Genomic DNA, 16,048 nt, shown 5'->3' on the forward strand with positions numbered 1-16,048 from the left:
GAGCACCCCACATCTGAATCTGAGCTCTGCTACCTGCCAGTGGTTTGGGGCTTAATATCTTTAAGCCTCAGTTCCCTTATCTGTAGAAGGGTGATGATAATACCTTGAAAGAGGTATTAATACTATCAGATTGAGGCCATCCTAACCATTAAATGACACAACACATGTAAAGGTAAATAGCCGGGCACCTGGTGGGTGTTAATTTCTGAAATTTACTGAGTACTTGCTCAGAGGGAAGCACTGCCTGAGAGTCTTCTTGTATCTTCTTCACACTCCTGTGAGGTAGGCACTCCTGTTACCCCCCTTTAGAGGTGAGGAAACCCCAAGCCCAAGAGATTAAATAGTTTGCTGAGGGCATGGAGCTGCCAGGGTTGGAACTCCACAGGATCCTGCTGCTCAACTGATGAGTCTCGTAGGGGAGGTCACTTGCTTTTCCCTTTCAGGTAAAATCATTTTTAAGATTTAATTACTGCAGTAAGTGGCACTAGCGCCACCATTATGGGATGCACGCAAGTGAACGCTGGTGATGGAGGGTTTGGTTGACCGTGGAGGGGGGGTTGGTGGTGGTAATGAATGTGTCAGATTCTTTTCCCAGGCCCTCAAAAGTCTGCCTGTCAGTGGCCCTCTCTGAGCCCTGTCCTTCACCCTCCTACCACCCCAATGGCTCCAACTAAGAAGTCAATCCAGGAACGAAGACAGGTGGAGAACTAGGCCACCTGTTAGAATTTGGCCTAGATTTTGTGAAGCCCTTGTAGGGACAGACATAGATGTGGTATTACCTTGGTCTCCAAAAGCAAGGCCAGGTGAAAGGTGGTGTCCAGAGCCCTGCCACAGTAAGAGGGGAAAGTAAACTGACCTGGGGTGTTTGTACTCCCTATTTCCATTGGCATTTCCTCAATAGATTCTGGAGAACCCTGAGCTAGACTTTAAAAATGAATGAATGTCAGGTGTACATTGAGAACCCTACTGATTTAATGAAGGCTTAGGTCACATTGGCCAATTAAAATAATGTGTGGAGGGGGTGCCTGGGTGGCTCAGTTGGTTGCACGTCCGACTCTTGGTTTCGGCTCACGTCATGGTCTCATGGGTCGTGGGATCAAGCCCTGCATCAGGCTCCGCGCTCAGCAGGGAGTCTGCTTGAGGGGTTCTCTCCCTCTACCCCTCTCTAAAACAGGTAAATAAATCTTAAAAAAAAAATGTGTGGAGGCCTAGGGGGAGCATGTAGTTAAATAAATTATAGATACGATTTCCTGTTTAGATAAGAGCCTTTGCACTAGATCTACCCCACCCGCTGCTTCCGTAACGTCCTGGTTGTTGTGCAAGACGCTCTGTATTATCATTCTCATCATCCAGGCCTCTCCTTGGCACTGCCGCTCAACAGCCAGAATCTCAGGACTTTTTCCTCAACTACCCAAATGGTGCCCTGTCTCCTTACAGACCCACCAGGGAAGCTCCCTGGGCAGCAGGGGAAGTCCCACCCGAGGCAGTGGGCTGCGGCTCGGGGCCGTGGGGAGGGGTCCCATTGGGAAGTGTTGCTTGCAGCCCTGTATGTGAAGGAATGCCGTTGTGTACCAGCTCCGTCCGCCCACGTGAGCCACGTTATCACAGGGCAACCTTCCTGAGAGATGAAACTGCTCTCTGAAGGGGAAAAAAGAAATCGGGAGGAAAACCCTGCAAGGATCTTGGCTCTCTGGCTGTCCGTGAGCCTTTAAAGCTGCTCTGCTGTGTACGAGCTCCACTTCTGGTCTTTGAGTCTGACTCACAATAGACGTACATGGCTCAAGTGAGGAGAACGGAGGGCACTTAAGTCCCTCTCTGCCTCTTCACCATTGCCTCCAGTCTCTGCCCCTCAACTTTAAGCCCTTTGTGTCGGTTCCCATGGTTACCTCTTCACCCCCCCCTAGCAGCTGGAATACCACAGTGAGTCGAGGCTGCCTCCCCTCCTGAGCCAGGTCTGGCTGGGCTGAGGCCACCGCTCTGTGGCTGGATTCGTGACATGGGGTCGCAGTCCGGTACCTTCTCTTTGTCATGGGTTCTGTACCTTTCCCAGGCTTGGCAGGCTCGAGTTGCAGCTGGAGGGGAGGGGGGGTGACATACAGGGTATTTCTTGCCCTAGGCCGGCCTGGCTGCCCCATGACCTGCCACACTGCTGCCTGATGCCATCTCCTTTTGTGTGTTAGTGCTCAGTGGAGGGGAAAGGACCTGCTCTGCCCAGAGAAGAGTGATCCCTCGCTTCCCCACCTGCTCTCACTTTTAAATACAGACATACCTCATTTTATTGCACTTCGCTTTATTTGCGCTTCATAGGTACTGTGTTTTTTTTTGTTTTTTTTTTTTTAATTTTATTTATTTATTTGACAGAGAGAGAGACAGTGAGAGAGGGAACACAAGCAGGGGGAGTGGGAGAGGGAGAAGCAGGCTTCCCGCGGAGCAGGGAGCCTGATGCGGGGCAGGTACTGTGTTTTTTACAAAGGGTTTGTGGCAACCCCGCAGTGAGCAAGCCTAACAGCACCATTTCCCCAACAGCTTTTCCGTACTTCCTGGCACCGTGGCCCATTTTGATATTCTTGCAGTATTTCAAACTTTTTCAGTATTATAATATTATGGTAATCCGTGATCAGTGATTACAACTTGCTGAAAGCTTAGATGATAGCATTTTTAGCAATAAAGTATTTTTTAGAGATTTTATTTATTTGACAGAGAGAGAGAGCACAGGCAGGGGGGAGTGGGAGAGGGAGAAGCAGACTCCCTCCTGAGCAAGGAGCCCAATGAGGGACTTGATCCTAGGACGCTGGGATCACGCCCTGAGCTGGAGGCAGACGCTTAACCAACTGAGCCACCCAGGTGCCCCAGTTTGTAATATTTTTAAACGATGTTTTGAGAATGCTATGCTAAACTCAAGACATAGATTTTGTCAGTCCCACTTTTGTGTTATATGTCAGTGGGTCCAGAATTCCCCTGGAGGGTATAGGGTAGTATTGGGGTGAGTAGGGACATACTGGATTAAAAAAACCCAAAAACTCTAGACCCTGTTACACTAATCCTGTAGTAACCAAAGGAAAGGAAAAATGTGGGGGACAAGTAGAAACTCAGCCTGTAGAACCATCATTACAAACACCTTGAAAAGGTATATTGTAAACCACAGTTACTTTTCCCCAAATTGTCTGCATGGGGGCACCTAGTTGGCTCAGTCGGTTAAGCTACTGCCTTCGGCTCAGGTCATGATCCCAGGGTCCTGGGATGGAGCCCCACATCGGGCTCCCTGCTGGGCGGGAAGCCTGCTTCTCCAGCCGCCTGCCCCTCCCCCTGCGCATGCGCTCTCGCACTCTCTCCTCAAATAAAATCTTTAAAAACAACAAACAAACAAAAAACAAATTGTCTGCATTTTGGTACCTTGCCTTCCATTCAGACCTGCTTCCCAAAAATACAACACAACAGCTGCGGGAAAGCTTGGGAGACAGATTCCTGCTTCGGGTGAGAGCAGAGGTTGGAAACATTTAGGTTTGTGATTCGGAGGCATTTAAATAGCATGGAATGTCTATTATCTACCCTAAACAGCAGAACGAATCTTGCATATTGTGGACACAAATGCAGTTGGCATGAGCTTAAAAAAAGTGCATGTGAGCTTCTTTCTAAGACCCAATAATCCTCTTGGGCAAAGTAAGGATTAGGCCTTCCTCACAAACAAGGAGGGGGGAGGTGAGTTCATTTTTGCTAAGATTCCTCAGCTGATGCCAAATTTAGCAAGGGACCTATTTTCTCTCTTCTCTAGGCAGGTTTAGGACAGGAGCAGCTTATTTTGTAGATGGAGAGGGAAACCTTGACTCCCACAGACCACATTGCGACCCCAGGAACCTTCCAGAACCAGAGTCCCTCCATGTCCTCCCGCCTGCAGGAGGGGAGGGGTGTCTTGCCCCAGAGCCCGGTGCAGGGGGACTCCAGGCACTCAAGAAAGGTGGGCTCAAACTCCTGTTTTTAGGACAGCTGTGTGCGTACATTGGCTGAAGCGCCATTTCTGCCCGTTACCTGGGACTCCTCTGATGAGGGGAGGCCCCTGGAAGAGCTCCTCAGGCTAATTCTGACACCCTTGTACTTGAGGAACTCTTTCTTTCAGACCAGTGGCTGGGTTCTCTGTGCTAGTCTGTTCCCAAGGGGCCTTCCTCACGCTCCATATTCTTGTTCTTGTTGTCATGATCCATATTCTTGTTCTTGTTGCCGTGATCCTTCACTCTGGAGTTAAATATTTATTTCTATGCCTCCCCAAAAGCTTTGGACCTTCGCAGTTTTCCTTTTTTAAGGAATTCGAGAGACCATCATTACACCAACCATCCTGTCACACCCTTTGGGTGACTTTTCCTGTTCCTCTCTCTCCTGTAGACCACTGTGATCGAATGGTAATAGCCGCATCTCATGGTGGTTATCACACGCCAGGCTCTTTTTGTCTCATGGAAGTAGCAAAAGGGTATGTGGAAGGAATGGCAGGCTCGCATGGCTTAGCATGTGGCAATTCCTTAGAAAAAAGTATTCAAAGCCCAGTGATCCTCGGGGGCAGTACGGAGAGGGCGTGGCCTTCAGTCATTCCTTTTTCTACTTGTTTTATTTCATTTTACTTTTTTTAAAATTTTATTTATTTGAGAGAGAAAAAGATAGGAAAAGAGAAAGCGAGCGAGAGAGAGTACACGTGGGGAGGAGAGGGAGAAGCAGGCTCCCTGCTGAGCAGGGAGTAGGGTGGGGGGCTCAATCCCGGGACCCCGGGATCATGACCTGAGCTGAAGGCAGACGCTTAACCGACTGAGCCACCCAGGCGCCCCTCATTTTGCTTTCTTTTTCTGTAATGAGGATCCTCACTGTTTCAAATGATAAGAAAATCCACTGAATTTTGTTGTTAAAGTACAGTATCTGGTGTATACCATGTGCCTAATAAATGTAAGTGTCTGTCCTATTGGTAGGAAGTTAGTATTTATTGCTAGGCTCTGTTCTAAGTGCTTTTTACACAGCAGCTTGTTTGAGCCTCCCAACTACCCTTTGATGCCAGTGCTATTATTGCCCTGTTTTGTAGAGGAGGAAACTGAGGCACAAGAGGTTAAGTGATCTGCCAGAGGTCAAACACCTATTAGGTAAAAGAGCCTAAGCACGAACAAAAGCAGCTAGTTCCAGACCCACATTAATACACAGTCTGCCACTTGTCAGAGCTGATTTAAGGGCAGACTCAGAGTTTGCAGCGAGGGCCGTACCCCTCCAGTGGCGAAGATAACCTCAGATTAACCGTAGGGCCTTGCATGAGGGCTCTTCGTTTCCTTACGCCCTCGCTCTGGGCTACCTATGTGTTTATAGGCTTCAGTGGGTGGAGGGATTTGAGTCAAAAGTCAATTCGAAGCAGATTCAATGTTTACTAGGTAGGTTAAAAGATTTGGCCAGTCATTTGGCTTTTTCCCCTACCCACCCTTTTCCAGTCCTGGTGCAAAGGTTGACATAGAAGTCATTGGCTAGGATCTGGAGATGGTTAAGCTTATGGTTTCAAAAATCATCAGAAATACACTGAACGCCAGTGGTGTAAATTGTACATGTGGATCCAGTGGGAGGTTTCAGGGGATACCAAGTGAGAAAAAGCAGCAGCAAGAGCAGGAGGTACAAACGGACACAGGTCTGAGCCCTACTGTTCACATCTCTGCATGACTGAAGCGTTACGTAGGGCCCTCCTGTAATTAGCAAGCGGCCGAACCAGGGCGGGTGAGCAGAAAGAAGAGGCTTTTAAGTCCATGTCAGTGGTATGCCTATGATGGAAAGCACCAGCTGGGGTTCAGGCCTGAGAGAATAGAGTGAGCTTCCTAGATGGTAACTAGTGATTTAAAAAACAAAAAAGGATGGGGCACCTGGGTGGCTCAGTCGTTAAGAATCTGCCTCCGGCTCAGGTCATGATCCCAGGGTCCTGGGATCGAGCCCCGCATCGGGCTCCCTGCTCAGTGGGAAGCCTGCTTCTCCCTCTCCCACTCCCCCTGCTTGTGTTCCCTCTCTCACTGTGTCTCTCCCTGTCAAATAAATTAAAAAATATTAAAAAACAAAACAAAAAGAGTAAGGGAGGGACAGTGACCCAGAAGGCTAGGTCTAAATATATAGACGTGTACATATACGAATATAGACCAAAAGGCGAGGAGCAGTAACAGGAACAGGGACTTTGAAAGAAAGGGCAGTTTCTTTTTCATAGTGTGAAAACTATGATAGTCATCAGAAAACAGAGAACAGCTATGTTAGGCTAAGAACAGAGATCTGTACCCAATGGCATCAATTCTTAAAATGTTCTTCCAGACCCTGGAGGAGCCGAGAATCCAGGCTTGCTTTCTCCCCTTCCCGGAGACCAAGGGGAGATCCGTGGGAAGCCTCTGGCGATGACACTCAAGACCTGCTACCAGGAGAGAGATGATAATTAGGCCAGCTTCATGCATGATGGACATGGAACAGGACAAGAAAAAGAAACACAGGAAACCAAGACCATGACTTTTAATAAGGCAAATTATGAAAATGAGTACACTCATGCATCCAGCCTAAATCCAAAGGAATTTCTCCAAAGGGCTCTGAGGTCCAACTCAGGCCTGTATAAATGCGCTTCTGTCTGCTTAATCTCAAAAAGCGTTCTGGCTGCTTCAAAACATACGGCAGCAAAACTTCACAGAGCTTTGCCACCTGTTTGTTTGTGGGAGGGCTCAGGCTCAGTCCCCCAACCCTGGTCCTCTCTACCCCACAAAAGGCCACTGCTAATGAGATGGACCAAAGAGGACCGAATATTGGACTTTCACAAAGAAATTGGCTGACAGTCTTATAGAGAAAACAATGAAAAGAAGGGAGACCCGCCTTCCCCAAAACATGTATGGTAAATACCTTCAAGAGTTGATGGGCAGAGAACTCCTTTCTGGATGTATCCCACAATTATTCCCTTTATAGTCTCCTATGATCCATTCAACAAATCTGTGTTATGTGCCTACTGTGATCCACTCACCGTGGTAGGCTCTAGGTGCATGGTCGTTTAAAAAGCAAAACCGAGGGCAAGCCAGCCGTGGGCCCAGACCTGACTGAGCTTGCTGTTCAGTAGAAGGAACAGACCATGTGCAGGTGAATGATCCCATTCAGCCATTAGTGCCATGAAGGAAAAGACCAGGTGCCTGGAAAGAGACTTCGGCCGTAGATGAGGTGGCCTCTGATGTTCGACCCAGGACCGGAAGGCTAAGGAGGAGCCAGCCAAGTGAAGAATTGGGAGGAAGACTGTTCCAGGCAGTGTGTGTGGGGTGTGTGAGGGAACAGCGTGTGTGAAGGTGAAGAGTTCGGTGGGGTGGGGTGGGGAGTTCAGGACAGAGCGGGAAGGTGATGTGGAAGGGAGGACCAGAAGCCAAGTCACTCGGGCCTCAACAACCAAATGAAGGGACTTGAATTTTGTCCAAAGTGCAGGGAGCAGCTACACAGAGTTTTACCAGAGAATGATATAAGCCATTTCTATTTTTTAAAAAGTGTCACTGGCCGCTGGGTAGATGCTGGATTGAAGGGGGACAGGAGTGGAAGTGGCCAGTGAGGAAGCTGTTCCCTGTTGGGTAAAACACAACAAAAAGGAAGAAACTGCTGGTTCTACAGATAAACCCAGCATGTCCCTAACGTCGTAACAGTCCATGCTAAGGAGATACGGTTCTTTGCCCCTCTACCGCAAGACAAAATAAAACTGTTTAAAGTCCACAGAAACCAGGAATCTAAAGGGATCTGGAGAGATCATTTAAAAGGCCTGGCTCAGTTCCTCCCACCTTTCACTCCGGCCTCCCCAGGCATTCCCCAGTTTTTGTTCAGTTCAAGAGCGTCACAAGGAACAGAATGATCGGGAACTTTTTCTTCTAATATTGGCTGAAAGTCAGTTCAGAAATATCAAATGGTAAAGCAGCCAGTGTATATTCAAGAGTGATGAATATTAGGGGTGGTGGGGGAGAGGGTGGAGGAAATAGGAAGTAGAAATGTAGGTGGTTGGCCTGGATATCTTGTTTCTTTTTTTTTTTTTTTTTTTTAAGATTTTATTTATTTGACAGAGACACAGCGAGAGAGGGAACACAAGTAGGGGGGAGTGGGAGAGGGAGAAGCAGGCTTCCCACTGAGCAGGGAGCCCAATGCGGGGCTCGATCCCAGGACCCTGGGATCCTGACCTGAGCCGAAGGCAGACGCTTAACGACTGAGCCACCCAGGCGCCCCTGGATATCTTGTTTCTTAACTGGAGAAGAAAGATGACATTGGGATTGTGGATCACAGTTATTTTATTTATTTATTTTTTTAGCCCCTGCTGAACCTTCTTCGGTCTGCTTTGAGTCCTCTTTCATCGCTCAGTAATCTGTGATCTCGAGACTGGGGAAGAGCAGGAAGCAGTATAAAAGCAGCGCCCCCGAATTCTCATTAGCTTTGCCGGCAAGTTAAGTGAACTAAAAGGAGACAGGAGGGAAGAAATGTTACAGATCTGTTGAACATTTGGCAGTGTTTCATTCATTTAACAAATAATTATCAAGCAGGTCTGTGTGCCAGGCGGCAAGCTGCTTCGCTTGCCTGAGCCTGCCACGGAAGAGAGGCCAGCAAGCAGGTGGTCAGAAGACAGTGTGGCTTGCACTTTGAAATGCACATCTGTAGCCAGCTTAGCTAGCGTGGAGCGCAGCACCTCATCCCCAGCTTGCACCCAGAGGAGATGATGTCCAAACCGAATCCTGCAGGACAAGTACGGATAAGCCAGGAGAATATGGTACCTTTTGGGATCTTGGAAGTAGCCCCCATAAGGCTGGAGAGCTGTTCGGTTTCTGTTTGTATTTTTCACTTGAACTTGTTTCATTGATTCCAAGGCTTCTGCAATGTATCTTTGGGTATTTTTAAGTAAAACAGTGTACCTTGGAGTATCTTTTAAGTAAAAATTAGCTCATTTGGTAACATGTTTAATTAATGTCCCCACAGTCACCATTCTCCACCCAGTCTGGCCACATCTAGGTTAGTAATTCCAAGGCCTATAGAATTTGTGAGATAAACCTCAACATTTTTGAAGCTTTTAAACTGAAAGGAAGAAGAGGAAGTGTTTGTCAGTGATTGTTTTTTTTTTTTATCCCAAGCGAGTCTGATTCCATGTGTGGTTTGAGCCAAGATATACAACTCCTCTGTCTCGGCTTGTTCATCTGGAAAAGGGGGCTAAAAGAATTAGTTCTTGCCTTTAGAGAAGTTATGAGAATAATTCATGATATATGGGAAAGCATATATATCCTTTTTTTTTTTTTTAAAGATTTTATTTATTTATTTGTCAGAGGGAGAGAGAGCACAAGCAGGGGAAGCTGCAGGCAGAGGGAGAAGCAGACTCCTCACTGAGCGGGGAGCCTGATGTGGGACTCGATCCCAGGACCCTGAGATCACGACCCCGAGCCGAAGGCAGACGCTTAACCGACTGAGCCACCCAGGCGCCCAATACATATCCTTCTATAGGAAAGACTTGGAGTCTGTTCTGGTCAAGTGATAACCACGGTAGCACTAATGGCGCACCACTTCCTGATGAGATCAAAGCACGTTCTAGGCTTTGTCAGTTCCAGTCTGTTGTGAGGCAGGTAACCTCAGGTGGGGTGGGACAATGTGCATTCCAGAGATGGCCCAAGTTCAGTGTGAGATAAGATAACTGGCGGGGAGAGGAAAGGGTGAAGTGAAGATTCCAAGGTGATAGGCTTCCCAACACTCATTCCAGGATTATTTTATGCCTCGGTTCACTATAGAATTTTTTTTCATTAGAACATAGGAAGTTTTTAAATGTTATTTGTTGTCCAGATTATTCCAGAAAGGCAGAAAAGCTGTGTTCTAGGTGCTGGTGATTCTTCCTGCACGCTCTCTAACCTCTTTTCTAGTTTGTTCTAGTTTGTATGATACAGCCAGAGAGCCCACTCGGGTGCCAGCCCATCCAGGGTGGGGGGAGGGGAAGATCAGCAGGGAGGCGGGGCTGTGATTTAGCCTGGGGGTTGCAGTGAGCAACAAGCCACATGGGTTCCACAAACCCTCACACCCAGGTGCTAACCTCAGCAGGTCCCCTGGAGGTGGCAGGTGACAGGACCACGTGTGGCCACGGAGAGCAGTGCTCTGCTTTCCTAGGGTTGCAAAGAATCACGTATTAAAAATCCTTAAAAAGAGGAGGTCATCTCCTTTTTTAGATCATCTCCTGTTCTTTGTGCTTCCATCTTTTTCCCATTTGTCTGCTCTTGCTGCCAGCCCCTCAGTGGGACAGTGTACCCCTGGACCTTCCATCCCTTTGTGCCTCCCAGGAAGGGGGAGTAGGCAAGGAAAGAGGAAAGGGCTTAGCTATTGTGTGGCAGGGACGGAGCCAGTGATTGTGGTTTGGGCCAAAAATGAGGAAGTTATTAAATGCCACAAAGGTTTTATGAAAGTTCAGGCTTGGTCTTTGTTTGCCCGTAGCAGTCAACATCAGGAGCTAGCGGAGAGCTAGAAAGGAAAGCTTGCTGGCAGAACAGATTATACCAATGGGTGGTCTTGGGCGTGCTCCTTAGGTTCATATAATCTTTAAACTCGCACATCTGATGGTGAGACGCCTGTGAATCTACTTTCCGACCCAGTTTAAGCTAGAGGGTTTGGTGCCACTGAGGGTTGTGTGAGTAATCCTAATCGGAGACCACATGATGAATTCTGCAAAACGCTTTGACATGTTAACTCTCTGGCCAGAGTTCTTCTTTTCTTTTTTAAAGATTTTATTTGACAGAAAGAGCGCGCACACAAGCAGGGGGAGCGGCAGGCAGAGGGAGAGGGAGAAGCAGGCTCCCCGCGGAGCAGGGAGCCTGATGCGGGCTCGATCCCAGGACCCCGGGATCGTGACCTGAGCCGAAGGCAGACGCCTAACTGACTGAGCCACCCAGGCGCCCCTGGCCAGGGCTCTTCTTGCTCTTACTTCCAGCACAGATTAGGTCTCTTTAGTTGTGTCTATTTTGTATAACATCTTAGCTGGAAGAAGCTCTAAAATAGAGGTTCTGCAGTAAAATGATAATGAGAATAATTAGGCATATACCATGTGTAGGCAGGATGCTAAACAGTTAATAGACATCATCTAGAAACCTTACAGCAGCTTTGCAAGATAGGCGTGGTAATGTTGGCTAATTTGCTGAGTGCTGAATATGTGCCAGGCTCTATTCTAAGTGCTTCATCGGAATTAGGTTAAGCGACTCAATAGCTCTGTAAAAGTGTGGGTGTTCTTTTACACCCATTTTAGAGACGAGAGAACCGGGGCACAGAGAGGACAGTGTCACAGAGCTGATCAGCAGGAAGAGCCAGGACTCCAGCTCAGAGAGGCTCCTAACCGTGGCGTGCCGTCTTATTTTTACATTACGATGCAGAGCCGGAGGCTCAGAGGGCAGTTTTCCCAGTGTCTTTCGTTCATAAGTGACAGAACCTCAGACTTCAAGCTTCGGTTTATATTGACTATATTCAAAGCCAGGAATCCTAAATTGGATGAGAAAAGTAATGTACAGAAATGGGTGATGGTGCTTGGCTGTGGAAGCATATCTGAGAAATGGAAACTCCCTGGTCATCTCCCTCCATGACCTGAAATAAAAGGAAGGAGCAGCCGTTTGATAATCCCACCTCTTCTCAGCCGAGGCTCATGCAGAGGAGAAAGAGCACACATTTGCGTCTTCTCCGGATTCCTGCTCTCAGGACATGTGTGGGGGCGTAGGTTCTCAGAGTCTCAGAAAGATCCTCAAAAACAGATGCTGAAAACACACCACTGGTACGCAGCAAAGTGGAATGATGAACAAACCTGCTTTAGAGCCTGATGCAGGTGACCGTCTGATCAAGAGGAGACCTTAAAGTCGGGCATGTGGAAATTCGGGAGCGGAGATTCTCCTAAGGAGAAGAAATGCACCTGTTGTCACGGCAGAACACGGTGGCCACGCAGGGCTTAAAATCTTCTGACTGCCTGGGAGTGTGGAGGAAAAGAGTCAAGGGAATGGTGTTCGGGGCCGGGGGTGGGGAGGGGTGGGTTTAAATGCACACATAAAAGGCTCGCCCCCAGCACAGTGGAATCTAGACAATCTGAAATAGCTCAGGCTCAGGAGTTGGCACGTTCCTCCGCGCGGCCACCTGCCGAACAAAGGAGGGCTGCTCCACTTGGGGGTCACTGTGCTAATAATGAAATTGAGAAGGGAGGCAGTAGGGGCTGGGTTTCAGGGACTAGGTCTGACCACTTGCTTCAGTGAGTCCAATTTCTCGCTCACCGACGGAGGCTGAATTATAGGGGAGTTCACCTTCATTATAGTGTCTCTTTCTTCCCCCTTGGTTGGAAAACCTGGTCTTTGGAGACTGGGAAGTACATTTTCTTGCTTCACAGAGATGGAGATAGGAAAGGATGAAGACCCTCAGGAGCGGATTCGCCTTCTTTGGGGCGGAGAGCTTCAGTGGGTGCAGGCTGGGAACTGCGCACTTAGCTCTGCCGCTTTGCTCTAACGCCACGGTTCATTTTCATACATTTTTCTTGTTGATTCATTTGTGCCCCTGCCCTCGAACACCGTCACACTCAGCTTCTCGTTTTCCTCTTTTTGCCAGAGATGCGTGTGCAGACCCGGGCCCTGCGAGCACTGGCACGTCTGACACCGGCCCGGAGCACCCGGCCTCCCACCCCCAGCACAGGAGAGCAGCATGGTCAGGAGGGGCTACGCTTCGGCCGAAGCACAGGTAAGAGGCGCAGAGGTCTGTGCCGAGTGGCTCGGAAAAAGGGACTCGACTGCTGGAAGAGGGAACTGGGAGCAGGACTGTGAGTCAGGAGACAGGCTCGTGAGCGAGGTCAGGAGGGGCTGGACAGGGAGGTCCCACAGAAGCTCAGAGTACATCCATGGCAGTTTTCAGACTAGGTTCTGAAGAACCCTGAAGTTCCTGGGAGGTGAGGTGGGGCTCGCAAATCATTTGATTCAGATCTCTTTTTAAAAACACAACTGTTTTTAAGACTGTAATTAAAAACACTCAAAGCAATAGACCAACCAATGTCTTAAACACTCTGGAAATGATTAATGCGTTACATTGTACAGTAAGATTAATTCACCTTTGAACTGATAGTCATTTAAAACTTCTCTTGTCATCTGTTAAAATGGAGGAATGTCCTGAGATTATAAAGTTAGCCCAGTAACAATTTGCAGCCACGTCCCTGTGCTTCCTCCATGCTCCTGCGTACTCGGTGGTGTGCTAGGCCTTTGCCTTTTTCATCAAATCCCCACGCCAGTCCTGTGATGTCCGCCCCAGTATTCAACAAGGAGGCGGTGGGTTCACATTCAGTTTGAGCTCACGGATACCACCCTCTCTTGCCTCGACAATCAGCATTACGACCTATTTCCTAGTAAAACCCTGGGAATTCAGTGAGCTAAGGTAATCAAAGCACTGAGCACAGAGCCCGCCCATGGGGAACGGGGTCCGTGGAAGCAAACCACCTAGATTCATGTGGCAATTCTGCCTCTTCCCATGTAACCGTAGGCATGTTATAATCTGTAAGACGAGTTTAACAACTAATCCCGGGGCTGCTGAAAGACTGAATACACAGAAAGCACGTGGGGCAGTGCCCAGCACATCGTAAACCCTCAACACGTGCCGCTTATCGTTGTTCTCAATCATCCCGATTTCAGTTTGCGGGCTCTTTCTTGCAGACATGTTGACTTGAATTATGAAGAAATAAACATTGTAAATTTGGATTTACACAATTATCCCTGTTTATGGATATGCAAATATACATGAACGTATTTGTTATGTTTTTCATAATGAAACAACACTTGTATCCGGGGTCGACCTTAAAGTTGTCTGTAAGATTTCATTTGAAAAAAAGAGTCAAAAGAAGTTTGAATGTACCGACAGAGGACAGGTCAGATTGGCAGAGGGCTCTGGCTACAAGGCAGCCAGCCCGAAGCAGCAGAGCCCTGAGCACTCTGCCCTCCGGCCTCCTTGGGTCGTCACGGTGCAGAGAACCAGACCCTTCTGTTCGGCAAGACTCCACTGGGCTGCGTAGCCTGGCGTGCCCCAGGGCCAGAAAGTTGTGGTGAAGGAGTTACTGCAGTTGCCAGCCAGGGGAGAGAGTGATCGGGATTGAACCAAGCAAGTGGTGATGGGACAAAGGAGGAGATGAGATGGGAGATGAATTTGGGAGGCAGATTGAGAGCAGATGAGGATGGGAGGAGAAAGAGGAAAGGGTGTGACTTCCAAGTTGCTGCCAGTGGGGCACTTGGGGCTGACCGTGGGACCGTGAGGCGGGGTGATGCAGGCAGGAAGAGCAGAGACGAAGTGAACGCCTGCTTGAGCACGGGAATCACTAGACCTGCGTTTGAACTTGAAACAATGAGAAGATTTTATAAGGCAGTCTTTTTTTTTTTTTGTATTTTTTTATTATGTTAATCACCATACCTTACATCATTAGTTTTTGATGTAGCGTTCCATGATTCATTGTTTGCGTATAGCACCCAGTGCTCCATTCAGCACGTGCCCTCTTTAATACCCATCACCGGGCTAACCCATCCCCCCACCCCCCTCCCCTCTAGAACCCTCAGTTTGTTTCTCAGAGTCCATAGTCTCTCTTGGTTCATCTCCCCCTCTGATTTCCCCCCTTCATTTTTCCCTACCTGCTATCCTCTTCTTCTTCTTTTTTTTTTTTTTTTTTTTTTTTTTTAACATATAATGTATTATTTGTTTCAGAGGTACAGGTCTGTGATTCAACAGTCTTATACAATTCACAGCGCTCACCATAGCACATACCCTCCCCAATGTCTATCACCCAGCCACCCCATCCCTCCCACCCCCCACCACTCCAGCAACCCTCAGTTTGTTTCCTGAGATTAAGAATTCCTCATATCAGTGAGGTCATATGATACATGTCTTTCTCTGATTGACTTATTTCACTCAGCATAATACCCTCCAGTTCTATCCACGTTGTTGCAAATGGCAAGATTTCATTCCTTTTGATGGCTGCATAATATTGCATTGTATATATATACCACATCTTCTTTATCCATTCATCTGTCAATGGACATCTTGGCTCTTTCCACAGTTTGGCATATAAGGCAGCCTTTAGCAGTTGGATAAGAGAAATGAACCTAATTGTATCCCCAGATGGTGTCGTAGCTAGCCACGAAGGGACTATCTTTAAAACAAGCTGGGGTTGCCCTCACCAGCGTGGTCAAACCTGGCCAACGGTACTCTGTGTGAAGGGGGACTGGAGGGTGCAGATGGGCAAGCAATTGCCTTTTTAAAAAGTCATGACCTAATGTTGCAGACATTGTTCCCACTCATATCCCTTTAACTCCAAATACTCTAGGAATTTTACATGTGTGTCTTGACTCCACAACTATATTTATTGTAAGCCCCTGCAGTAGTTGGTTTCTTTCCTAGAGGAAGAGATCTCTGTACCCCAAGTGTACCCTGGTGTAGGACTGAACTTGGAAGTTGGAGTGGTTCTCATCCAATTACACTCCGATCCTAAATCCTGCCCATTTTGGTTTTTACTTTTTATTCTGAAATAATTGTAGCTCTCCTAAAGTTAACATCTCTTATAACCATAGTCCAAATAGCAAAACTAAGAAATTGGCATTGGTGAAATGCTATTAACTATAGACACTAAGACTTACAAACTGTAGACTTTATCATTTTTTTCTCCTACGAGTGTCCCTTTTTTGTTCCAGGATTCCATGTTGTATTTGTCATGTTTCCTTAGTTTCCTCTCATCTGTGATATTTCCTCAGGTTTTCCTGGTCTTTTCTGACCTTGACACATTGGAAGAGTATGAGCCAGTTATTTTGTAGAATGCCTTTTATTTGGGTTTGTTTGATATTATCTCATGGTTAGATTGAAGTTCTACATTTTTGGCAAGAATACCACAGAAGTGATGTGTCCTTCTAAGCACATCCTGTCAGGGATTACATGATGTCAGTATGTTTTATTCCTGGTGATGTCAACCTTGATTACTTGGTTGAGGTGAAGTCTGCCATGTTTCTCTGCTGTACAGTTATTATTTGTCTCTTTGTAATGGATAAATATC

At 47.5% G+C, this 16,048-nt stretch overlaps 1 protein-coding gene across 5 annotated transcripts in view; it reads left to right on the forward strand.

Annotated features, from left to right (window-relative positions):
- SHROOM3 (shroom family member 3) overlaps window positions 1-16,048 on the forward strand; it is a 300,238-nt gene that overhangs the window by 224,947 nt on the left and 59,243 nt on the right. For all 5 annotated transcript variants that reach the window (XM_078068803.1, XM_078068804.1, XM_078068808.1 and 2 more), the window contains one exon: window positions 12,586-12,714. In XM_078068803.1, coding sequence (XP_077924929.1) covers window positions 12,586-12,714 — 129 coding nt within the window. The remainder of the gene's footprint in view (window positions 1-12,585; window positions 12,715-16,048) is intronic.

Source organism: Halichoerus grypus, chromosome 3 (assembly GCF_964656455.1).
Source record: "Halichoerus grypus chromosome 3, mHalGry1.hap1.1, whole genome shotgun sequence".
Classification (NCBI taxonomy): Eukaryota; Metazoa; Chordata; class Mammalia; order Carnivora; family Phocidae; genus Halichoerus; species Halichoerus grypus.